This window comes from Aquarana catesbeiana, linkage group LG11 (assembly GCF_042186555.1).
Source record: "Aquarana catesbeiana isolate 2022-GZ linkage group LG11, ASM4218655v1, whole genome shotgun sequence".
Lineage (NCBI taxonomy): Eukaryota > Metazoa > Chordata > Amphibia > Anura > Ranidae > Aquarana > Aquarana catesbeiana.
The window spans coordinates 136,620,141-136,647,456 of record NC_133334.1 but is presented as its reverse complement, the minus strand read 5'-3'; the positions used below and the strand labels follow the sequence as shown (position 1 = coordinate 136,647,456).

At 43.1% G+C, this 27,316-nt stretch overlaps 1 protein-coding gene across 1 annotated transcript in view; it reads right to left on the bottom strand.

The window, feature by feature from the left end:
• The window catches only part of SNX20 (sorting nexin 20), a 64,470-nt gene that overhangs the window by 11,743 nt on the left and 25,411 nt on the right, over positions 1-27,316 (bottom strand). Inside the window, exon 3 of the mRNA XM_073604987.1 lies at positions 8,161-8,312. Coding sequence (XP_073461088.1) covers positions 8,161-8,312 — 152 coding nt within the window. The remainder of the gene's footprint in view (positions 1-8,160; positions 8,313-27,316) is intronic.

Here is a 27,316-nt window from a genome sequence, read left to right as displayed (position 1 = left end):
TGAGAAAGGCTTTTTTTTCTTTTTTCTTTTAAATGTTAACATTTACATTTGATGCTGCTTTAACCGGTTCCCGACCAGCCGCCGCAGTTTTACTGTGGCAGAATGGCACAGGTGGGCGAAATGACGTTACCTTACGTCAGCCCCCTAGGCGGCCGCGACAATCGGATTTGTTTCAGAAATGATCAGTCTCCAGGCCCAGGCCAATGATTTCTGGCCTGGACCTGCTGATCCGTTCTGACGAATGGAATGCTTCCCCTGTCTGTAAGTGTAAACACAGACAGGGGAAGTGATGTCATCTCCCTCTCTGGAATTCTTTTCCGTTCCAGAGAGAGGAGAGAGTACATCCAAACGTGAGTTGCAACAACACTACACTACACTGACACAGTACACGTACTGGTGTCATTTGTGACACTAATCAGCATTAGGGTACTTAGTAGTAGGCCCAGATAGGTCTAGGGACCCCCCCTAAACCCCCCTAAAAGATTTAACCCCTTGATCACCTCCTGTCACCAGTGATCACCGTATTAGTGTCACAGGTGACTCTGGTTAGTTAGTTTTTTTATCAGGGCACCCGCCGTACATTACCTAATAAAAGATTTAACCCCCCTAATCACCCAGCGGGTATTAGCGTCAGTTAGGGTCTGCGTCGCCCCAGGCAGTGTCAGATCAGTGCCAGTAGCGCTAACACCCACGCACGCAGCATACACCTTCCTTAGTAGTATAGTGTCTAAACGGATCTTCTCAGAACTACATTAGCGCTCCCAATAGTTTAGTAGACAGTAGACAGTAGACAGCAGCGGCACCCTGACAGATAGCTCTGATGATGGAGTAGTGGTCCCTGCCAAGGTCAGGCTTACCCAACCCCATTCTTCTGCTGTTTTTGAGGTGCAAGAACTGCAGGGCTCTTGTATTAGGCAGAGAGTCAGTACTAGTGTCGCTCATCCTTCTAGTGAACTGACAAGCACCAGCGGTCTAGTACATCCTGGTCGTACATCCAGCACTGCAGTAACACTTGGTGACGTGGCGAGTCCCATAAGTGCAGTTTAAGCTGGTGAGGTTGCTAGAACAACTAGTGTCCCGCAGCCACCAAGAAGACAAAGACAAGCCCATCAAGCCCATAGTGTCCTTCCTGCTGTATTTGCCAATCCGAATTGGGAGCAAACCACTTCTGCAGCACCCGTACTTCCCCCATTCACTGGCAAATCTGGAATTCAGGTGGTTGATTTTACATCACTTGATTTTTATTTGCTGTTTTTCACGGAAGATCTCTATAGATCTATTGTGGACCAAAGCAATTTATATGCTGGTCAATTCATCACTGCTAATCCCCAGTTGTCTCTTGCCAGAGATTGGAGACCTATTACGGTCTCCGAATTTAAGACCTTCCTGGGCCTATCCCTCCTTATGGGCATAACTAAAAAAAGTGAGTTGCGGTCATATTGGTCCACTTACCCAATTCACCATATGCCCTTGTTCTCTGCCTCCATGACCAGGACACGATACGAGCAGATCTTGCGGTTCATGCATTTCAATGACAATGAACTTCTGTTGTCTTCGAGGTGACCCTGAATACGATCGGCTCTACAAAATTCGACCCCTCGTAAACCACTTCAAACAGCAGTTTGCTGCCTTGTTTACTCCCGATCAAGTTGTCTGCATTGATGAGTCCCTGATTAAGTTTCCTGGCCACTTGTCATTTAAACAGTATCTTCCCAGCAAGCGTGCCAGATATGGGGTCAAGTTGTATAAGCTCTATGACAGGGCAACAGGCTATACATACAGTTTCATGGTTTACAAAGGAAGAGATAGTTACGTAAAGCCGGAGAACTGCCCAGACTACATAGGGAGCGCTGGTAAAATTGTGTGGGACTTGGTGTCACCCTTATTCGGAAAGGGCTACCACTTGTATGTGTACAATTACTGTGCCACTTTTTAGTCACTGTTTGATCATGGAATTGGCACAGACGCTTACCCCAGCGGCTTGTAGATTCCCGTCTTAGGCTGGGGGAGAGAGCCTGCTTGAGATGTAATAATTTGCTCGCTGCTCGCTGTGAGGTGGAGGGGTAATAAGAATGTTTTAGTTCTGTCCTCCCTTAACGCAGACACGACAGTCCAAATTCAAATGGCGACTGATGTTGTGGCGAAACCCCTCTGTTCCACGAAAACAACCTTAACATGGGAGGGGTGGACCTCAGCGACCAGTTGTTGGCACCGTACCTAATTGCCCGTAAGGCCAGATGCTGGTATAAAAAAGTGTCTGTATATTTATTCCAATTGGCTCTGCTGAATGCTTATGTGCTATACAAAGCTTCAGGACGAACTGGATCCTTCCTTAAATTCAAGGAAGAGATCATCACAGCCCTTCTGTTTCCAGATGGTGCTGTGGCCCAACTTCCCAATCCAAATGCAGTGAGCTGCATGTGAGGCATTTTCCATATGTCCTTCCTGGTGCTCTAATGGTGGGCATAACCACCAATCAATCTCTTTTTTTCGTTCAGCTCACAGACTGCATGAAAAAAAGAACATATATATGCCCAACAAGGAACAGCAATGTACTGGTAAGTTGCTGGACTGTGAGTGGTTATACCAGAATGATGCCTGCAGGTATAGGTATCATCTTGTTATCATTCTTTTCAGCCAGCAGTCGGCTTTCATGTAAAAGTAATCCTAGTGGCTAATTAGCCTCTAGACTGCTTTTACAAGCAGTGGGAGGGAACGTTCCCCCCCCCCCCCACCATCTTCCATGGTTTTCTCTGGCTCTCCTGTCCAAACAGGGAACCCAAGAATGCAGCCGGTGGTTCTGCCAGCTGACAATAGAGCTGATCGGAGACCAGAATGGCTCCAATCATCTATTTGGCCTAAGTAACCAGAAGCTACGAGCATTTCATGACTTGGTTTGCTGGGTATAAACACTACCATTGGTAAATTGGGAAAGTATTTTAACACACCGATCTTGGTGTGGTTAGATGCTTTGAGGGCACAGGAGAGATCTAGGGTCTAATAGACCCCATTTGTTTAAAAAAAGAGTACCTGTCACTACCTATTGCTATCATAGGGGATATTTACATTCCCTGAGATAACAATAAAAATGATTAAAAAAAATGAAAGGAACAGTTTAAAAATAAAATAAAAAAGCAAAATAAATAGTTAAAAAAAAATAAAAAGCACCCCTGTCCCCCCGTGCAATTGCACCATACATGTGAGGTATCACCGTGAAGGTCAGATCAGGGGGAGTAACTTTGGGAGTTTGGCAGTAAACTCAAGGGACTTTGTCTTTAAGTGGTTAGAAGAGTGGGTGATGTGTGACAAAAGCTTCTAATGTTGTGCATAAAATGCCAGTACAGTTCAACCCCCCCCCCCCAAATAACCCCTCTTTGGAAAGTAGACACCCCAAGCTATTTGCTGATAGGCATGTTGAGTCCATGGAATATTTTATATTTTGCCACAAGTTGCGGGAAAATTACTAACTTTTTTTTTTTTTCACAAAGTTGTCAGTAAATGATATATTGTTCAAACGTGGCATGGTTATATGTGGAATTACACCCCAAAATACATTCTGCTGCTTCTCCTGAGTATACCACATGTGTGAGACTTTTTGGGAGCCTAGCCGCGTACAGGACCCCAAAAACCAAGCACCACCTTCAGGCTTTCTAAAGGTGTAAAATTGTGATTTTACTCCTCACTACTATCACAGTTATGGAGGCCCTGAAATGTCCAGATAGCACAACCCCAACCCCCCCCCCCCCAAATGACCCCATTTTGGAAAGTAGACACCCCAAGATATTTGCTAAGAGGCATGGTTAGTATTTTGCAGCTCTCATTTGTTTTTGAAAATGAAGAAAAAAAAGAAAAATGTATTTTTCTTTCTTTTTTCGATTTTCAAAACTTTGTGACAAAAAGCGAGATCTGCAAAATACTCAAAATGCCTCTCAGCAAATAGCTTGGGGTGTATACTTTCCAAAATGGGGTCATTTGGGTGGGGGGGGGGGGGGTTATGGCCTTCAAAACTGTGATAGGTAGTGAGGAGTGAAAGCAAAAATTGACACCCTTAGAAATCCTGAAGGATTTCACAATCACTTGTGAAAAAAAATTAAAATATTCAATGGGCTCAACATGCCTTTCAGCAATTTCCTTGGGGTGTCTACTTTCCAAAATCTGAATTTACAATGTGTATGTAAATTGACGTATACTGTATAAGTACTTCAAATAAATAAGTTAATGTATGTGTTCCTAACTTAAACTTTTCTAGAAACTGGAAAGATTGAGTTGGCTTTACTTGAAGCTATGGTCTATAAACTGGAAAAATTGAGTTGGCTTTACTTGAACCTATGGTCTATAAACTAGGAAAAATATTGTTGGCTTTACTTAAACCTATGTTCTATAAACTGGAACAATCGAGTTGGCTTTACTTAAAACTATAGTTCCAGACAAGTTAAGGTATGTATTCCTAATTTAAAACACTATGGTCTATAAACTAAAAAAAAATTGAGGTGGCTTTACTTAAAACAACAAAGTTGAAAACATGAAAAGTCTAATGAATCAGGCAAAAATAAGTTTAGTTGACAGTACTTAAAAATCTGATGCAAATAATTGCCTCAATTTTTTTTGAGTAGACCCAGCACAATATTTTTTACAGTGTACAGTTTACACTGCTCAGTTATCATGGCACAAATGAAGGAAAAAAAAAAGAAAAGGAATGCAGCCAGCACATAACATGTTTGTTGTAGGTCTATGATAAACCTTGCAGAGCAGGGCAGCCCACTACAGGCAGTATTGTTTCTATCTTAGTACCTGAGAAGAGTGGAAATCCTTCCATCATACACCAATATCACAGACAGCCAGAGCACTGCCTGGGGACCGCTCTATTGTACGGTCATCATGGAGTGCCAATAGGAAGCTGTGTGATGACTGCAAGTGTGCAGAGGATATGGGAGGGACACAGCAATGGGCAGCAATCTCATGTGTTGGATGACATCCCTGCCTGGGAGCAACACAGGCACACCTTCTCTTTTGTGTTTGCGAACCTGTGGATCTGTAGACGGGGCTTATCAGCATCTCGAAGCCTTCCTAAACAATAAGGGCTTCCCCAGTGTGGATGAATATAATGTATATAGTACCCCTACTCATTCACAAAGAAATAACGTAAACAGTAAAAAAACACAAACAAAGTTTTTATTTTAAAAAAACAAAAAATGTCCCGCGATGTAAATTCACAATTAAGCATGTTGCCTAGCAGTGCAGATTTATGTCAATAACAATTAACAATGTTTGTTCGTAGACCTGACAAACAAAAAACCCTACAATAGCTAGGGGATGGGTCTCCCAGGTTATGTCATTGGCCAAATATGAGGAAGACCGCAACCCCTTGGCCAGGGTAGTGGGGAAGAGGTCCTTGTCTTCATCAACATGGGGACAAGATGCTTTTCCAGGGGGGTACCCCACATGTTGAGGGTATGTGGTCTGGTATGTTGCAGGTGAGGGGCACATCCCCCCCTTCCTGACCTGCCAGGCTGCATGCTTGGATAAGGTTCTGTAATAGATTTTTGGGGGGCATTGGATGGGTCCCTATGCCTTATGTATTTTTGGTGGGGTCTCCCTTGAAATCCATGCTAGACCTAAATGACCTGGTATTAAATTCGGGGGTGACCACATGTCATTTTTTCACACTGTTTGCACCCCTTTGTTTACATTTACTTCTCACTCAGGAATCCCTAGCTGACAACACAATGTTTCGGGCAAGGATGTGGTTCGTTTTTAGGATGTCGGCGGGTGCTGGTTCCCTGTCAACCAGGAGCCCTGAGCAGGAAGCTCACATTTAGCATCTGTAATAAAGGAGTTGTAAACCCTCAGCGTTTTTCACCTTAACCAGTTCCTGACTGGCTTGCGTACTTTTACTGCAGCACAATGGCACAGCTGCGCGAAACCCCGTATATATACGGGGTTTCCTTTAAGAGCCACCAGAGGGTTGCTCCTAAATTTACCTGCCAGGTATCATTGCCCTGACCATTTGTAAGGGAACTATTGATTTTACCCTAGGTCTGGAATTGCTGCATTTCTCTCGTCTGTCACTATATGGCCGGAAGTCTGGTGACATTAGATCAGGGCATTAAAAGCACAGCCCATTAATGCTACTTCACCACCTGTGCCCAACCATGCAGCTTACCTGTGTCCATCAATGCTGCTTCACCTGTGCCCAACAATGCAGCCTGCAGGTGGCTGAGAAAGGGACTGGGGAATATGTGTCCTCAGTCCCTTTGTCTGTCTCAAAGGGGAGATGTCAGGGTTCTGTTTAGACCCCTCCAAAAATATTAAAAAAATATTGTAAAAACATTCTAAAAAAAATGAAAAAGTGTAAAAAAATAAAAAACTACTGACACGACTCTCCCCTGCCCTACCAACTCTGTCCACTGCCCCGACCTCCTCACCCCAAAAAAGCATTGTGAAAAACAATTAAAAACAAATTAAATTGAAAAAAAAACAATTATTAAAAATAAAAAAACTACTGACACCGTCCACTGCCACATACCACCCACCCCCCTTCCCCAGAAGCACTGTGAAAAAATATTGAAAAAGTGATTTTAAAAAATATTTTGCCGTGGGGGGGGGGGGGGGTAGATGGTTTTGCGGGCACGGAGCGACACCTTCCTGAACTGAAATGAGTTTGCCACCTCCCTGAAATGAGTTTTTGCAGGTTGGAATGTCTGCCACTGTAATCTGCTGGACTGAGCTATCAGTTCAACAGCCCAAGCCAGCACAGTGCAGGATACAGCAGTACAATACAATACAGAGGCAGAAAAGGCACCTACCCAGCTGCCCCCTTGTATCCCACCACCCAAGAAGGGTGCCTCTTCTACCACAGCCCAGCCTTGCTCACATCTGTTTATCTGTTGTGGGATAGTCATCGTTGCCTCTGGCTGCCAGTCTCAAAATATTTGAAGTGATATTTGGTGATGTCACTATTGTGTTGCTCACTTTTCTCCTTGCTATACAGAAAGTTGTAGTATAATGATCTTCCTGCTTCTACCTAATTAATTCTGCCTCCACACAGGGACAAGGTATAGTAAGTTAGTAAATAGGAACAAAATCAGTTGCAGTGAGCCTACAGGTAATACTAATAACTAGTCCTTTGTCCTCTGCTTGCCTTTTTTTGGCACAGCCTCCATAGTTTAGGTCCTCTTATTTGGAAGTGGGGAAATTTCATATCTTCCATTATAAATAAACAATCTATTGTAACTTCTTTATTTCTTTCAACCCCCAGCTTCCTGTTCTTGGTTGGCTTCGTACAGAATAATTATTTGTTGTGTCTACTTTAAGAAATTCTGAGTATTTTATGGTTACAAAAATTTCTTTTAGTAAACATGCCTTTTCATGTCACGAAATACAAACCAATACAAAAACTCCTAGGTTTTAGCAAGGTTTGTGGAACAGCTGTGAATTTCAAAATTTTCTGTGTCACACTGCATGTCCGTACTTACAACATACAGTTTAGAAAAATGAAAAGGGAAGTACAGTCAAAAACGCTTTGTTGTAGTTGTCATTTATTAACATGAAAGATTAATGCAGCGTGGCTGCCAAGTTAGACTTGAAGTAGAACTATAGGCAAAACTTTAACTTTAATTTTGGATAGAGCAAGGGAGTGTTATAACCCCTGTCATTTTTTTTATTTTTTTTTTGCCATCTGTGTTCCATTGCAGAGGTTTCTCTCCACTTCCTATGCCATAGCCTGGTGTTACACCTGCTTGAATCAGTCTTCTTATGAGCTTTTTATCTGTGATAAAGGTCTGATTTAAAAACCTCATAATAAAAGTGATTATTCATATAATGCCACAGGAAGATAACTATTCAGACATTGGGGTTGATTTACTAAGACTAGAGAGTGCAAAATCTGGTGCAGTTGTGCATGGTAGCCAATCAGCTTCTAACTTCTGCTTGTTCAATCATGCTTTGACAAACAACCTGGAAGTGAATTGGTTTCTATACAGAGCTGCACCAGATTTTGCACTCCCCAGTTTTAGTAAATCAACTCCAATGCCATCATCACCCTGGACCTAGAACATCATCCTTTCTTTAGTAAATCTTGACATTCTACACAACACTTCTATGCAGAGATTTCCGGTCAGTTGACTATACTCAACTTATACTCATTTTATTTTTCCTTACCACAAACTTGGACAGAAAATCCTCAGCAATGCGAGTCGAATGGATTTGAAAAAGAAGCCTAACTGGCTTTCCGTCATATTTCTCATTCTGCCAGTACAGCTGGAGTTCTCTTGTAGTCATAAGATGGTGCTCACGAGGAGGGGAGTCGTTATCTAGCCATAAAAATTATAAATTTAGTTTGAAGAAATAATGTGATACATTCTGGCTATAAAATACACCAGTGTCATTTAATAATGTGTAGTGATGTTAAATCATGAATTGTGTTACATTTAAGGGACTATTTAAAAAAATAAAGGGCAGCAGGTATAAAGCTATACTTGCAGGCACCTAGAAGAGCCCACATATACTTGCAGCATTCTGTCATTACTCTTTGCTACAGCTGAATGCCAGCTGTTTCCACCAGAAAAGCACCAGCACGTCTTTGTAGTCATGCACTTGCCCACACCTTCCTACCTTCCTGTTGGCCAAAGACACATCATAGGTATGTACCAAAAGAAATGTGGGTGGGAGGGAGAGAAATTGCAAGTTCCAAAAGAGGCATCTGAGCTTCGCTCATTCAAAATGATAGGAATTCCGCCACAGAGGAGGATGAGAGCTGTAGGTTCCTGCACTTTGTACTTGCTATCAGTGCTCTCTTTTTTAAGTATTAAGTCATGTTACAGGTCCAGGCACCTGTAAACTGCAGTACAATGGTGTACAAGTCACAGGGGCCACATAGGCTATACATTTACTATAACAACAAATATGTAGACAGACAAGTATATACAAATATGAAAGTTATGTCAATAATTGCTTAAAGGTAAACACTACAATAATAATTTATAATATTTACTTACTGTGGATGTAGAACTTTCCTTTTGAGAATATATCCCCTTGGTGTAAGAGGGAAGGATTTGGCTTTCTAAAACACTGGGCTGACCTTTCATTGGGGTACAACCTATATGTTAAAGATGTTTATAAAAAAGATTTGGAACTCTCACTCAGCCACTACTGGAGCGAGACTGCTGCACTAAACAAGTTCCTGGACCTACATGAACTTAGCTTAAAAAAGAAATGCGCTGTCTCTTTAAATAGTATGTATTACAACTGGTACATGATTTACATTCTAATGACATACAATATCCAAAAATGTCTCACATCATGTGCAAAAAAGCAATATAAATTTAGAAAGTCATAATCAATTAACAATTCATATACACAAAATCTTGAATATCAAATGTCCCAAAACCAAGTGAAAGTGCAAAGTTAAAAAAACTCATAAATAAGTGAATAAAAATAACTGAATATCAATTCATATTTTCAAAAAAATGAATCACTCAAAAAATTCCATCTAGGTGCTTCAACAAAAAGTGCTTTGTGCTCAAAATCTCAAATTCAGTATCACAAATATGCCCCTTAGGCCAAAAAGGCTGCTTTCCAGACCGATAGGATCCCACAAAAGAAGATTATCAGCGCTTTAGTATATTCCACTTTTTAGAGCACTGACTGTCTCACTTTGTTGACTCAGCAACCACTTGCTGTGGTAAATGGTCTGGACCCCACCAACAGACTCCGGCACGCACATGTATCAAAAGCAAGGAAAAGAACTCAGAGCTATACTGTAGCTTGAAGGTTTACTAAGTAAAAAAGTATTGCACTTGCAAAGTATAAAATTGATTCAAGCAAACATCTCCAATAAGCATGGCCGCAGTGTCTCCCAACCTGTCCATGTGCGCTGACATCACACCGCTAGTTCTGGCCAACACATTTCCCCATACAAGGCGTGATCTGGGATCTTTTTTTTTTGTAAAATTCTTTTTATTAAGTTTTATAGAAGACATACAGTAGAAAAGTGACTCGGCACAACACCGAGTTACTCACATGGCCAAACATGGCCAACAGTTTACATATGATAGTCAATCTAACTAACAGTAACTCTAACTAGACATTCAGGTAACAGTCCTTAAGCCCCCCTCCCCCCCCAACAACACAAGGCTCAGTTCTCTCGCGCTCCACCCCAAAACATTCAAATTCAGACAACAGTGCACCTAGTACTCAATTCAAAACCTTGAGGATTGTTCAAGCAGTGCCCATTCACCTCCCGAATTAAACTCTATCGGCAATTGGAATTAAAAATCCCCAGAAGTATAGTGAACCCCAGGACATACTGGACCTCAAGTGTCTCCCATCTCTGTCCTAGGTGTTAAAAGCATGTACTCTCAACAACTGACAATTTCTACTGGTCTTTTTATCCCACCGTTAAATCAGAGTTATACCAGGCCTGCCACACCTTTTCGAATTTCTTCCCACATCCTCTTATCCTCTTGACAAGTAGGTCACTTTATAATATGGCATCATTGAATTCACCAGCCCTTTCCAGAAGGGTAAGCTAGGGGCCTCCGATTTCCTTCAGTGTAACAAAATTGGTTTCCTACCATAAAACAGTAGGATATTAAGTAGGGTTCTGTGTAATGGGACCACCTCCTCCACCAAACTCAGGAGACACACTCTGATTGTCAATGGAATTGGCACCACTAGGACCTTTACTATGCAGGAGGTAACCTCAGTCCAGAACTGTTGGATTTGAGGGCACCTCCACAAGATATGGTCAGCAGCCGCCAATGTAAAGGAATACCGCCAACAGCTCGCCGGAACCTTCGGATATATGGAAGCCAGTTTAGCTGGAGTATAGTAGATTTTATGCAAGAATTTAAAGTGGTCTCTTGTGCACAGACCAGATGCTGAAAGGGATGATCCCACATGTCATCTCATTCCTCTTGAATGTCAGAGACCTCTGCCTCCCAACGTTCCCTACATCTAGCCACTGCCAACGGCCGTTTTTTTTAAAGTACTCTTTATATGTTACAGATAATGTTTTTTGAAGTTCCTCAGACATAAGCAAGTTCTCTAAATCTGAGGGAAAAGGCCTCAATGCGCCTGTCCCTAAACTGGGCCTGAAAGGCATGACGCAGCTAGAGAAACCTGAAGTAATACGAGTTGGGAAGGTCATGTCTGTGCTTGAGCTGATCAAAGGTTAATAGTTCCCCATCTCTGGTGATGTCTTTAAGTAGTTTGATTCCCTTAGTCACCCACACCAGGGGTCCTCAAAGGTATAAAAGTGAGGCAATGTGGGATTCATCCACAAGCAGGGCCGTCTTTAAAATGGTAAAATTTTTTTTTCCGCCTACCCCCCATGCAATTTTGCTCTTCACGCCAACATTTCAAAACCAGACACACACATAGAATTATCTAAAAAAAAAAAACTTTGCAGACCCCCTTCACAGCAGTCTCACGGTGTCCTCAGTTCCCTTTCATGCCACAGCACTCCATTACATTGCAGCCTCTTCACATCACAGCACTCCATTACATTGCAGCCTCTTCACATCACAGCGCCCCATTACATTGCAGACATTTTCACATTATAGTGCCCCTTTACACATCACAGCGCCCCATTACATTAGAGTCCCCTTCATGTCATAGTGACCCTTTACACATCACAGCACCCCAATTACATTGCAGCCATTGTCACATCACACATTCACATGTATGTGTTTTGGCGGCCCACATTTGTGCAGACACAGCAGCCCAATCATTTGAATGGACTGCCATGCCTGCGTTTCCTGCAGAAAAAAAGGTGCATGCAGCATTTTAAAAATGCAGTGGCCTTGAAATCCATTCTGCTTTTGCACCATGCGACTCACCTGCAATTCCTGCACACACAAACGCACTGTGTTTTTAAAGGTGTGGCCTAAACATCCAAAAACGCAGCAAGTTTGCCGGTGCAGGAACTGCAGGTAAGTCACATGGTGCAAAAGCAGAATGGACAGACTGTGCTGTATTTCACTGCTTGATGGGCATAGGTGTGCTCAGTCTATTACATGATGCATGCGCATTTTTTTTTTGCAGGCATGGCAGCCCATTTAAATAAATAGGCTGCTGTGCCTGCTCAAATGTAATGCTGTGTGCTCTGTAATAAAAAATACAGCCACAGCCTTACTCAGCCTCAGTGGCGGCTGGTGCTCAAAATTTTTGTGGGGGCGCAAAAATTAAAAAAAAAAAAAATCATCAATTGCAGCCACTGTGCCATCAAACGCTGCCACTGTGCCCATCAAACGCTGCCACTGTGCCATAAAACGCTGCTACTGTGCCATCAAATGTTGCCACTGTGCCCTCAAACGCTGCCACTGTGCCCAAACGCTGCCACTGTGCCCTCAAACGCTGCCACTGTGCCCTCAAATGCTGCCACTGTGCCAAACGTTGCCACTGTGGCCATTAAACACTGCCACTGTGCCATCAATTGCAGCCACTATGCCAAACGCTGCCACTGTGCCCATTAAACGCTGCCACTGTGCCATCAAATGCTGCCACTTTGCCCATTAAATGCTGCCACTGTGCCATCAAACGTTGCCACTGTGCCCAAACGCAGCCACTGTGCCCATCAAACGCTGCCAGTGTGCCCATCATATGCTGCCAGTGTGCCCATAAAATTTTAAAACTTTCTAGTCTGTTCCAGTTCTACACATGGGGTGCGGCGTGGGAGCCAGGGGAGGAGAAAAGAGACCTACCTTGTCCTCCTGGCCATCTCAGCTCCGAATAAGCGCCTCGGTCTGACTCCTCCTACCGAGGCCTCCGCACTTCTCGAGTCCGATCACGTACACACACTTGCTTGCAGGCAGCATAGCAAGGGGTGGGGCCAGAGCGTCAGTGGAGCTCAAGGCCCCGCCCATCCACGGCCCGCTCCTTGACATTGGAACTGCTGCACTCTGTGTGCGTGCTGCTGAGCTGATCTCTGTGTGTGGCAGCCAGACAGGGTGGGATTTTCAGTGCCGATTTGCGGGCAGCGCATGGGCTTAAGGGGCAGCTCTGCTTTGGGCCCCAAACAGTGAAAAGGCCCTGGGCAGCTGCCCCGTTTGCCCTGCAGTAAAGACGGCCCTGTCCACAAGGGAGTTGAGGGAGAAAAAAACAGTTGATTGGGGCAAGCTAGCCAAACTGCTTCCTCCCAGGGTTTAATGGTGGCTTTCACAGACATCGTAGGGAGAAGATCCGACTTAGTACCTCTATGAATGGCTAATCGTAGAGATTCTTACGACCCCAAGTGGGCTGCCTCTAATACTGTAGCTGAGTCCCCATCATCAAAAACCTACCAGCGGTGAGCAAACACCATCTGGCTTGCTATATAGTATTTTGTCATCTGGGATCTTTAAATTAGTATTTGATATTGGCAAATCTTTAACCTCCTGTTTTTCTTGTCTGATCAAAAGGAGCTAATGTCTATCTTTACAACTCTTGAAGTCTGTGTGTGAAAAACTTCCATTAACATACATGTGTCTTTTATCAACACCTAACTGAATAATTGACAGGCACTCTCAGTATAAACCTGGTCATACACAAATAGTAGATGTGAATGTTCACACAAAAAAACTCCCATCGGTACATTCAATAATTCAAAGTTTTGCTTGCTTTTAGCATTTGATTTTTGAATGAATGGAATTTCCCAAATGAAAACCCCCTACACTGTTGGAAATGTGTTTGTTCAAGAATAATTTCCTTCCTGCCCCTTCAAATTCACTACGGTTTAAAACACACTCTGTTTTGACCCCACTGAGTGAGAATCAAAATTCTAATAGTGTATGCCAGCTTAAAGTCATTGTAAACCCTTTTTATTTGTTTTTAAATAACAAACATGTCATACTTACAGTACCTGCTGTGTGCAATGGTTTTACACAGAACAGCCCCCTGCCAGTGCTCCTGGCTCTTCCCCCCCTGCTGAGTGCCCACTTGCTATGGGGGCACTTGTGTGGGCTATCTCCTGAGCCACGCTCTGTGTGTCTATTGACACACAGAGCATGGCTTCGCCCTGCCCCTTGCTCCCTCATAGCTGGTTGTGATTGACAGCAGTGGGAGCCAATGGCGGAGGAACTGCCCTTCCTTCCAGAAAAAGCATTTAAAAAATCCTTTAGAAACAAATTAAGTTTAGTTGTTCTTTTGGGGTAAGGCACAGACAGGGATGCCAGGCACAGACAGATTCCATTTCTACTTTAAGTACACCTCTGCAATAAGTACAAGGCAAATAAAATAAGGCATGTTAAGCAATGCAGAACCAAGAAACGACCAACAAACAACAGAACTCCAAACAGACTTGACTCTCTCCAACTAGCTCTTTTTCCAGTCTGCTTCCTATTCTTTATACTCTTTTTCCTTCTCAACAGTGTCCTCTGCAGAACTAAACTCTCGTAAACAACAATGTCTTACTTTGTCTCCCCACTTCCCTCTTACACAAATGCTAAAAAAAAATATTTACATTTTTACAATTTTGTTGCATTTTGAGCTGCGATCAGGACTTTCTGGTGTCCGGCCTAGGCCGGGCCTTGCTGCCTCCTGGGCTTGCTATGTCACAGCTATCCCAGGAGGCAGTGTGTTAGCTGCAACTTTGCGGCACATACGTGACAGATTTCTGTGCATGCACACAATTGTTAATGGGTGCGATATTGCCCATCCAGAAGCTGGTGGCATTTGTGCGCATGCGTGAAAATGCTTTGTGCACGTAAACATTCACCACTGGTCTCTACCAGCTCCAAAATGCCTGCGCTCATGAGGGTTTTTTAAAATGGTTGCGCTGAAGAGGGGCAGGGGAGATCATTCAGGAGCACTTAAAGGGTAACGCCACTTACATGGGAAAAAATATAGCAAAAAACAAAACAAAAAACATATTGTAATTTTAATGTTATTAAAAATTACCTTTCCTTTTTAATCTGCAGAGCTGCACTTTTCTGTAAAAATTTGGTGCAATATGGCAAGCTGAAGGCATTTTGTACACAGTTGGTGTAGGAACGCACCCCAGAAATGTAATTTCCTGCTTGTGTGATTGGCTCACTAAATTTCCCAGAAGTCTGTACTTGGATAAAAGTAAATTTTAGGAATCCTGTGCAACAAAAATGTCATTTTTAGTGAGATGCTTCTACAGGGTTAATCACCATGCAAGTAAAGGGCCTTCTGATTTGCTGATTGTTGGCACCAAATTACTTAAGCTCCCACCACGGTTCTTTTTGGATAGGACAACAACCTACTGCTATAGCTCCAAAGCCTCTGCCATATTGTGCCAAACTCCTTGCCATAGGCCTTCCCACATCTTTGGCTGGCCATTAGCCTTTATATTCATAAGAAAGGAAAGTCCACACAAAATTATAATTTCTGTACTTTACTGTTGTAGGCAGTGAAACTCAGATCCCTAATGTCTCTCTCTCTCTTCCTCCCTTTAAGAATTGTGCCTCCAGTTCACAACTCTCTTCTTGCCATTCCTGAGACAGGGCTGCTGAAGCTCCAAATTATGTAAACTTCACCCAGGTGTCACTAGTCCCAGTCCTAGTAGTATCAGTCCCAGGGGGATTAGTACTCACGACAGAGAACCCTTGGCCTGGCCTAAAAGGCCTTTTGCATCCCACTCTTAGTCCAGTTAGACCATGCTTCCAGTCCAATTAGACCATGTTTAGTAAAATAGGATCACAGCCAGCACTTCTGGGTATTTGACTCAACTCAACCACTCCCCCCACCTTCCTACAGGGTGGGTTATGCACGCCGCAGCAAATGGGTGTGGGAGGGTTTTCACGGGGCATTAAATACCAGGTGTGTGCTACATACAGTGTGCAGAGTTCAGAAGGGTGCTATTTACAGAGTGCAGGCTTCAGAAGGGTTCTGTATACAGAGTGCAAGGTTCAGGAGGGTGCTATGTACAGAGTGAAGGGTTCAGGAGGGTGCTATGTACAGAGTGCAGGGTTCAGGAGGGTGCTAAGTACAGAGTGCAGGGTTCAGGAGGGTACTATGTACAGAGTACAGGGTTCAGGAGGGTGCTATGTACAAACAAACACCTCTTTTCCTCTCCGGCCACAGCCTTAGTTTTTCACTCTCCCTATATTAACCCCTGTCTCTCCAACCAGCAAATAGGTACATAGTTGGTAAGGTTACAAATATATACCAGTTTATCCAGTTCAGAGTGTGTGTGTTTGTGTGTGTGTGTGTGTGTGTGTGTGTGTGTATATGTGTGTGTGTGTGTGTGTGTGTGTGTGTATGTGTAGTGCTACCCTGAAGGAGCCACTGATATGTTGCCTGGGTCTTCCCCACTTTTTCCCTGCAGCCAGGCACAAGGTATTTCCCACAGCCAGGTGCTCGCTCACTTCCACTTGTTACTACAATGACCAGTCTAGAGGTTTTGTTTTCGTTGTTTTATTGGAGAATTGGATAGGGTAAGGAATATAGTGGGATACTTCCAAATTGAACTATTCACACGGAGGACTCTAAGTTCCTTTCCTAGTAAAAGTTGGCTAAAGTCCTTGCAGAAGGCAGATAAAGACTTCTTCACAGCAGCAGCAAGCTGATTGCAGAACAGATAAATGTCCCTTAGTAAAGTAGTGGACAGTCCTGGACAAAGCTCTAAGAACACTAGCCAGTGTTCTCTTTGTGTGGACCCTCAGCACAAGAGGGGGGTTAACTAAGGATCCTTAGGGTGTCTGTACTCACAAGGCTCCTGAAGCACCACCGGCAGCGTTCTCTCTCCGTAATACAAGACCATATGCACTGTAGACTCTCCTTCTGTCAGCTATGATAGGACCAGGGTCAGCCACACAGACTTCAGGCCCTCAGGTCACCCACCTGAGGCCACATGGCAACAAGTGCCAGGGGAGGCAGCAACCAGCATGCCTAGGGGCACCTCCCCTTCCAAACGGCTGGGGCTGCATCCATATTCCATATTCATGCTGCTCATCTGCCTAGCCTCCACCTATAGCCCAGAAACTTCCTAGGTTGCTAGGACACAGGGACACTCAGACAGCATAAGCAGCACCAGAGCAAAGCGAGCAGCAGAACCGAACGATCACTGCTTCTGTTAGGCAATTTAAATTTACCTATCTGCTCCTCTGTAAAGCAGAGGAGTCAAAAACTATTCTAATGCCGGCCATACACGGTTCGAATTTCGAAAGAATTTTCTTTTGAAAATCGTATCAAAGAATTTTTGTACGAATTTCGCACAATTAGTGGGCTGCAGCAACGGCCGATTTTCCTATGGCAATCAAATTTGAGGAATCGGACATGTTGGAAATTTTTAGAAAAACTAACGATTTTCTAATCAATGATGGGAGAATTGTGCGAGAAATGTAATGAGAAAAGAAAATTTACGGAGAGAAAAGAAGATTCCCAGCCACGAAAATTCTTTTCTGTAGCAACATGAGGTAAAATTGAAGGCTTGGTCGGCCGAATTTCGAAAATCAATGGTGGCATCATCGGATCACAAAAAAAACAAACTTTCTGATTTTGAAAAGAAAATTTGTTCATAATTCGACCATGTATGGCCTGCTTAACTCCTCTAGCACCTACCTAGAAGGTTGCTACATATGTTTATGTCACTACCATTTCCCACATGCCCATATATTGCATTAACTAAGATGTCCATCTATACTGTAAAGGGTTTTAGTTACCCGTAGAAACTTTCACCACTTTAACCGCCCTCTCTTTGCAACAGACCACCTTTATGACAAAATCTCACGCCTGTCCTGCCCTGCAACTTCTGTCTAAAATAGCTCACTTTCATCCCTGGAAACACTGCCCACATAAAGAGTTAACACAGGGAATTATCAAAATTGGCGCTGTTAGGGATACAGCTAAGCTACAACATAATTATACACATGAATGTGCTGTGGAGGTGTAGAATTATACTAAAAAGTCCATAGGTATAAAAGATATCCGTGGCAGCTCTGCAATGAGACTGAAGTAATCTCTTTGCAATATATAAAGGAAACAGCAGAAGGCATCAGCTAAGTGCTGTATATAGAAAAAATACTTTATTAAAAATCACAAGTGGTAAAATAATTGAAAAGTTTCAATAAAAATTTATTGATAGAAAAAAAAAAAAAAATCACAAGTGGCAGCACCTGCTTCCTGGCTCCTGAAGACACACTGAGGTTCAACAGCAAACCACACTGGCTGGATTACATGCTCCTATCCTTATGTATCTTGTGAGTTGCCACTTTAATAAGTGTTAAAGACTATGGTGTAAAACGAAATCCTTGCAAAACTTCACATTACATACAGTGCCTTGAAAAAGTATTCACACCCCTTGAAATTCTCCACATTTTGTTATGTTACAACCAAAAATGTAAATGTATTCTATTGGAATGTGATAGACCAACACAAAGTGGCACATAATTGTGAGGTGGAAGGAATATGACAAATGGTTTTCAAAATGTTTTTAACTGCTTTCCACCCACCGTCAAATGACGTCCCAGAACGGCCGCTCTCGTTGCTAGGACACGGCGCGACCCCGATTTCTGTAAAGAGTCATGTCCGTGGCTCTTTAACCATGTGATCGGCTGGGTCCAATCACAGCTGGTTACATGTAAACACGGAGATGCCGGTAATCTGCTCTCCTTGTCTCACACTGACAGTGTGTGTGGCAAGGAGAGCCGATCAGCAGCATCTCCATGCAGGGGGACATATAGGAATGTAATCAGGGCACTGATCATCAGTGCCCTGATTACAATATAGAAATACAGTGTCACCAATCAGTGGCCACCATTACCCACCAATGCCGGCAATCAGTGCCCACCAGTGGCAGCAATCAGTGCCCATTAGTGATGCCAGACAGTGCTGGCAATCAGTGCCGCCTATCAGTGCTGCCCATCAATGCCCATCACTGCTGTCGATCAATGCCCATCAATAATGCCCATCAGTGCTACCCATCAATGCCCATCAGTACCGCCTATCAGTGCCGCCTAACAGTGCCCAGCAATGCCACCTATCAGTGCTCATCAGTGCCACATATCAGTGCCCATAAGTGCGGCATATTAGTGCCTCCTCAACAGTGCCACTAAATCAGTGCCCATAAGTGCTGCCTCATCAGTGCCCATAAGTGCCACCGCATCAATGCTCACCAGTTCAGACTATCAGTGCCCATCAGTGCTGCCTCTTCAGTGAAGGCAAAAAATTATTTAGTTACAAAATTTACTGACAGAAAAAAGTAAAAAACTTTTTTTCAAAATTTTTGGTCTTTTTTTTTTTTCTTTTTTGTAAAAAATAAAAAAAAAAACAGCAGTGATTAAATACTACCAAAAAAGCTCTATTTGTGTGAATAAAAGTATAAAAATTTTGTTTGGGTACAGTGTAGCACGACCGCACAATAGTCATTCAAAGTGCTACAGCGCTGAAAGCTGAAAAATGGCTTGGGCAGGAAGGGGGTGTAAGTGTCCTGTAGGCAAGTGGTTAAATAACTGAAAAGTGCAGTGTGCATTTGTCAATACTTTGCAGAACCACCATTCTCTGCAACTACAGCTGCAAGTCCTTTTGGGTATGTCTCTACCAGCTTTGCACATCTAGAGATTGATATTTTTGCCCATTCTTCTTTGCAAAATAGCTCAAGCTCTGTCAGAATGGATGAAGAGTGTCTGTGAACAAACATTTTCAAGTCTTGCCACAGATTCTCAATTGGATTTAGGTCTGGACTTTGGCTGGGCCATTCTAACACATGAATATGCTTTGATCTAAACCATTCCGTTGTAGCTCTGGCTGTATATTTTAGGGTTGTTTTTAGGGGCGTAACTAGAAATAGCAGGGCCCCATAGCAAAATGTTGTATGGGGCCCCCCTGCAAACAGCCCCCCCCCCCCACAGCTGCCCTAGTGTCAATGCAGCGTGACCTGTGCCACATATAGCGTGACCTGTGCCCAATGCAGCGTGACCTGTGCCCAATGCAGCCTGGTCGGCCTGTGCCCCATACAGCCTCACCTGTGCAGAGGAAGAGGCAAGCCACCCGGATCAGCAGAGAGCGGGATTGCCCGCTGTAATAGCTCTCATTTGAATTTCCCGTCTTCCCGGGGCTCATCGTCACATAGCCCCACCTCTTGGCCTGATGCCTTTGATGACGTTACACGTCCCGCATTGGATTGGCGTTCTGTCTATCAAAGGCGCCGGGCCAAGAGGTGGAGCTATGTGACGTGAGCCCTGGGAACACTGGAAGTTCTAATGAAAGCTATTACATTGGGCAATTCAGCTCTCTGCTGATCTGGGTGGCTTTCCTCTTCCTCTGCACAGGTGGGGCTGTATGGGGCACAGGCAGACCAGGCTGTATTGGGCACAGGCAACGCTGTATTGGGCACAGGTCATGCTGCATTGGGCACAGGTCACGCTGCATTGGGCACAGGTCACAGCTTGCCTCTTCCTCTCCACTCTCTTCCCCTGGCTGGGAGACTGCTGGCGGTGCTCTCATCCTCACTGGGCCCCACTTGGCTGCGGGCCCCCAAAGGCTTTTGCAGACTCTAACAGGTTTTCTTCTAAGATTGCCCTGTATTTGGCTTCATCCATCTCCCCATCAACTCTGACCAGCTTCCCTGTCCCTGCTGAAGAAAAGCATCCCCACAACATGATGCTGCTGGTGTGTTCAGGGTCATGTGCAGTGTTAGTTTTCCACCACTCATAGCGTTTTGCTTTTCGACCAAAAAGTTAAATTTTAGTCTCATCTGACCAGAGCACCTTCCTCCACATGTCTGCTGTGTCCCCCAAATTACCGTATTTATCGGCGTATAACACGCACTTTTTTCCGATCTCCGCTGATTTGAGCGGAGCGGAGCGATCGCCGCCGAGATACACATAGCCGAGCGCACTCGAGTGTACTCGGCTCTTCTCGGCTCCGACAGTCACGCCCAGTCCCGCCATTGGACCTGTGTTATGTCCATTATAGGGTGGGACTGGGCATGACTGTAAGCGGAGTCGAGAAGAGCCAAGTACACTCAGCTATGTGTATCTCGGGTCCGCCCAGTCCCTGCGATCTCGGCGGCGCTCGCTCCGCTCCGCCCAGTCCCTGCGATCTCGGCGGCAATTTTAAATCCATCCAAGGCTGCACTGGACACTGGGGGCAAGGCTGCACTGGACACTGGGGGCAAGGCTGCACTGACAAGGCTGCACTGACAAGGCTGCAATGGACACTGGGGCAAGGCTGCACTGACATGGCTGCAATGACAAGGCTGCAATGACACTCACAAGGCTGCAGATGGAAACTGATAAGGCTGCATTGAGGGGCATTTAAATGTAAGGTTTTTTCCTTAAACTTCCCTCCTAAAAGTTTTTTCCTTAAAATTCCCTCCTAAACTTGGGGTGTGTGTTATACGCCGGCACGTGTTATACGCCGATAAATACGGTACTTCTCGCAAACTGCAAACGGGTCTTTTCATGGCTTTCTTTTAACAATGGCTTTCTTCTTGCCACTCTTCCATAAAGGCCAGATTTGTAGAGTGCATGACTAAGGCTGAGTTCACACTGATGCTGGATGTGGCTCTCAGCAGGGGGCTGGTGCATCCCTGTTCTCTATTTCAGGGATGAATCAGGGCCGAATTTTGCCAGAATTCAGCCCTGAAAGGGAGTCAAAGACGCACAGGGTCTCTGTGCAAGCCACTCCGCAGCCGCCACAGAGATGTGTGAACCAGCTCCTTAGAGAGCCAGTCATGTGAAACCCACATCCAATTCGCACTAGTGTGAACCTAGCCTAATAGTTGCCCTGTGAACAGATTCTCCCACCTGAGCTGTGTATCTCTGAAGCTCCTCCAGAGTCACCATGGGCCACTTGGCTGCTTCTCTGATTAATGTTCTCCTTGCCTGGCCTGTCAGTTTAGGTAGATGGCCATGTCTTGGTAGGTTTGCAGTTGTGCTATACTCTTTCCATTTTGGGATGATGGATTGAACAGTGCTCCGTGAGATGTTCAAAGCTTGGGATATTTTTTTATAACACAACCCTGCTTTAAACTTCTCCACAACTTTATCCCTGACCTGTCTGGTGTGTTCCTTGGCCTTCATGATGCTGTTTGTTCACTAAGGTTCTCTAACAATACAGAACAGCTGTATTTTTACTGAGATTAAATTACACACAGGTGGACTCTGTTTAGTAATTAGGTGACTTCTGAAAGCAATTGGTTCCACTAGATTTTAGTTAGGGGTATCAGAGTAAAGGGGGCTGAATACAAATGCACGCCACACTTTTCAGATATTTATTTGTAAAAAATGTTGAAAACAATTAATAATTTTCCTTTCACTTCACAATTATGCACCACTTTGTGTTGGTCTATCATATAAAACCCCAATAAAATACATTCATGTCTCACTTCATGCCACTAGCATAACATAAAACATGGGTAAGTATATATGCCTAATGTCAATGGAGCTTAACTGGTATTGCCTTTTTGGCCTTTGGAATTTTTGGAGACTTGTTTGTTATGTTGACTAGTTTGGAGTCAACATAGCAGACAGCATGATATGTCCTTCTTGAAAAGAGTAGTGTAAATATCTAAGAAGAGTTTGCTTGCTATAATATAAACAATGATCCACTAAGTGATTTAGATTTATTGTAATGCACCACGTTATCTGTTTTAGAACCCAGTCACGTTAGGTATTCCTGTTCTTCAACTCTCCCTGTCTACCTTTCCAAGGTTTAACATCTATAGACCAAGATACAGGTAAATTAGCAGAATGGGGAAATAAAAGGGAGGCCATATTTGGCCATCCTTTCCTCATGGGATTGTGGCATCGGCATTAAGGAATTAATTAAAAGGTCCCTCGGGTAATTTAAAATTTGATAGGTTGTTTTAGGGTCAGGTGATTCAAAAGGTTATAGAAGTTTAATAGACTATTAGGGAATGGTCAGTTAAGGTCAGGTGTCATAGAAGACTCTAGAAGATTAGCTAGTGAAGCAATGATTGGGCAATTTAAGTCAGGTGTTTTAGAAGGTTCTGGAAGGTCAAGAGGTCAGTTAGGATTGGTCAGTAAAGGTCATATGACCTTTAGAATATTCTAGAAGGTATCTTATGGCATATTTAAGGGAGACTTCTAGTCAGGAATTTGCCAGACGCCAGAGAGATTACAGCGCAAAGAGCTCAGGCAAAAGTAGCTATAATACTGGATCCTGTGTTTCTCTGGCGGGATGAAGACCCTAATTCGTCAGCTATTAGAAAGAGCAGAGGCGGCTGGAGGAGAAGAATGGATCCGGAATTGCCTTGCCTTACCTGCGGGTCAAGACTCCGGGGAAGCTGAAGGAAGATAGGAAGAAGTACAGAGAAGAAGCTGTGGAGCTGGTTATCGTCAGCGTCCATGTCGGGTCGCTGTACAAGAAGTGTTTCCGGCGCCTGCAGTTCCGGAGGTTGAGAGGCAGGAAGACGTCACACAAGCTGAAGAAGAAAGGCGTAGAGCGAACAAGAGGAAGCGGCTTCTGAGGAGGAGCTTCAGTCCGGCTCCGCCCGTACAAATTGACGAAAGGAGAGAGAGGCCTGTTCCGTCATCGGGTAGTCGGCTAAGGATAGCGGAGAAGGGAGAGCAAGTCAGGTAACGTCTGCGGCAATAGTACAGTCGCCTGAACAGCGGTATCAAGTGGAACAGCAGCAGAGGATCATCAGCCAAAGTGGGGAAGCAATAGGGGAACCTAATTTGGTTCCTCCTACTATTACAGCAGCCGACATTCCTATCACTGTGTGGTGTGCTTCGCCAATGGCTTCTAATGGAGTCAATAAGGTTATTAATAATGATGGTGAGTTTACAGCTGTCTCCCAACTTTCTGAATTGTCTTCTTCTTTGCAGCAGCTTATTGCAGTTATGCATGCTCAAACAGTCTCTCAGGCAGGGATGTCCGGGAGCATGGACGATAGATAGTACAGCAGGGGTTTGGTCGGCTGTTTTAAATGAACCAAGCCCTATACCTCAGAAGTCTATTGTATCACAAGAGGCTGTCAGCCCAGTGGGCTCTGGGCCTGAAAAAGGGTTCAGAGAGCGCATGCCTTGTTTTATTTCTCCTCTAGGTTTTCATCTGTCTTCCTCTTTGCGGGAGAAAATCTGGAGAGAGGAATTTATTGATCTAAATTTGATTCTTCCACTTTCTAGAGAATTTCCGAAATATGAGAGGGGGGATGAGAAGCCAGGGGATGATCGGCGGAAGCCGTTAATTAAATCGTTTTACAGTTGGCTACAAGCCTTTTGTATTTATGCAAGTGTTTTATGTGAAAAATGCCCATCAAAAAGCTCTTTATTATTTCAACATATTGACATTATTTTAGAAGCTTACAAAAGTTTTAGTGGGTTTTCATGGCTGGCTTATGATGAAGCTTTCAGACAGAAATTGGCAGTCCAACCCTCTTTACAATAGGGGTCTAAGGACGTCGGTCTCTGGTTGAATTTGTTTTTACCTCAAAAACAGCCTTTTTTGCGTACAAACAATACTGTTTCTAATTCTGCTACAGGTACTAACTATAAGAAAGGTTTGTGTTTTGCATACAATGATAGCCATTGTAAATGGTTATCTGCATGCAAATATAAGCATGAATGTGCTTTTTGCTCAGGCAATCACCCAATATCTAAGTGTTTTCGGAAGCTTCAGGCAAGTCAAAAAGAAGGTTTTTCCAAAAGCAGTCACGCCAGTGAGGTTTCAAAGAATTCTTCCTTGGTTACAAATTTATCCAAACCTTCCGATGGCATCTCTGTTAATTGAAGGTTTCTCTACAGGTTTTTCGTTACCCAAATATCAAGGTACTGGTTGTACACAGGTAAATAATTTAAAATCGGTAGACGATTACCCTCATCTAGTGCGTAAAAAATTATTAAAAGAAGTGGAAGCAGGTAGGATGTAGGGACTTTTCAATAGCCCCCCTTTTGACAATTTTTGGATTTCACCATTGGGTTTGATTCCTAAAAAAGAACCGAATGAATTTCGTCTCATCCATCACTTGTCATTCCCTTTTGGTAGCTCATTAAATGATCAAATTGATAATGATTCAGTGGCAGTTTCTTATACATCTTTTGACACGGCAGTATCTAAGCTGCGTTCATTAGGGGCTAATGCACTAATGGCGAAGGCTGATATAAAATCCGCTTTTCGGCTTCTTCCTTTAAATCCTGATTGCTTTAACTCATTGGGTATTAATTTCAAGGATAAATTTTATTTCAATAAGGCCCTGCCTATGGGATGTTTTATTTCATGTTTTTATTTTGAGGCTTTCTCCACGTTTTTAGAATGGGTGGTAAGTAAAGTAACTGCCTCTGATTGCTTTATCCACTATCTGGATGATTTTTAATTCATGGGTGCGGGTGGTTCAAACGATTGTTTGCATTTATTAAAATCTTTTCAAGTAATATGCAATGATTTTGGGATTCCCTTGGCGAAAGAAAAAACTATTTTCCCAACTTGTTGTATTGAATTTTTGGGGATAACTTTAGACACTATAGACATGGAATTTAGATTGCCCAAATAAAAAATTTATAAACGTAATCAGCTTTTGAGGTTATTCATCAGGAGACATAAAGTAACTTTAAAGGACATACAATCGTTGTTAGGTCAATTAGCATTCGCAACAAGAATTTTACCTATGGGAAGGGTTTTTTCCAGAAGATTATACACGTCTATTTCAGGATGAAAAAATCCGTCATCACATATTAGAACTACTATGGATATAAAGCAAGATTTGATGGTTTGGTTACAATTTTTGGAAAATTTTAACGGTAGAGCTCTGTGGCAACAGGACTTTATTATTGATAGTGACTTTAAACTTTCAACTGATGCGGCTGGATCGGTTGGTTTTGGAACAATTTGGGGAAATCATTGGTGTTCCTCTACTTGGCCTCACAGGTGGATCATGAATGGTTTTTGCAAAAAACATTGTTCTTCTAGAGCTATTTCCTATTATAGTATCTTTAGAAATCTGGGGTTCTTTCTTTAGGAATAAGAGGTTGTTATTTAGCACTGACAATAAAGGTGTTGCTTTTGCGGTTAACAGCCTTTCATCCAAATCGCCTCCAGTGGTTGCCTATTTGCGTCATTTAGTTTTTCTATGCCTACAATAGAACATTTGGATAAAGGCTAAGTATATTCCAGGTAAGACTAACATAATTGCTGATGCTCTATCTCGCCTACAGATGGATCGGTTTTTCGAATTAATGCCAGAGGCGGATGTGGTGGGGTCACCTTGCCCGTCGCATCTGTGGGATCTGATTTGATATTTCAGCATATTAAGAATTCTGTAGCCCCTTCTACTTGGAAGAATTCTTCATGGCTGTTATGGTCTAATTTCTTATTAGCTTTGAATGTTACTGTTTCTGCCGATTCGGAAAGTATTGTGTTGTTATTTCTTCAATCGTTAATTCAGAAGAAATATTCCTGGTCTCATATTAGTAAAACTTTATCAGGGATTTCCTTCTTTCTTCGCCTTTACAGCCTGCCTCCATGTCATAGTTTTTTCTCGGTGAGACAGGTTTTGAAGGGATATAAGAGGATCAATTTTAGGAAAGAGGTTAGATCTCCGATAACACCTGATACTTTGTCAAGACTTTGTACGGCAACGGGTCATGGGTGCTCGTCAAATTATGAATCCGCTCTTTTTTCTTCGGTTTTTATAATAACGTTTTTTGCTGCGTTTTGGATTTCCGAAGTTTTACCTTGTTCTAAGGCAAGTACATTTGGAATATTATCATCAAATGTTCAGTTTCTATCGGATGGTCTATGTATTTTCCTGCGTTTTAGTAAAACAGACCCTCTAGGTTTAGGGGCCTGGATAAATTTGAAAGAATGTACGGATGCTACTATTTGCCCGGTTAAAGCTTTACGTTTTTATTTTGAATTGCGACCCAATATTTCAACTTTTTTATTTATTCACAAGGTATTTATTCACAAGGATGGTTCTCCTCTAACTATTTATCAATTTTCGGCAGTCTTGAAAAGATGTTTGGTGTATCTACAACTGAGTCATTTAAAGATCACATGTCATTCCTTTCGAATCGGAGCGGCTACTGAGGCCGCTCGGATTGGATTGCAAGACAATATCATCAAGAAAATAGGGAGATGGAGTTCTAATTCCTTTCAATTATACATTCGTCCTTATTAAATTGTTATTCTGTTTCAGGTTCTCACCGCACAATTTGGATTGTGGGTCATTCTTTTATTTTTTGGGCGCAACAGAGAGCAGCTCATAGAATATATTCTGAAAATTTGGGACTGGATCCTTCATCTTTTCGCATTCATTGGTATGGACAGAGGGGTATGTTGTGGGAAGATTTGGTTTTCGAGTTAGGTAGATTATATGCTTTATATGCTTCACCGGATATAATTGTAATTCATCTTGGTGGTAATGATATTGGGAAAGTAAAAACTTTAGACTTGATTTCTTCTATGC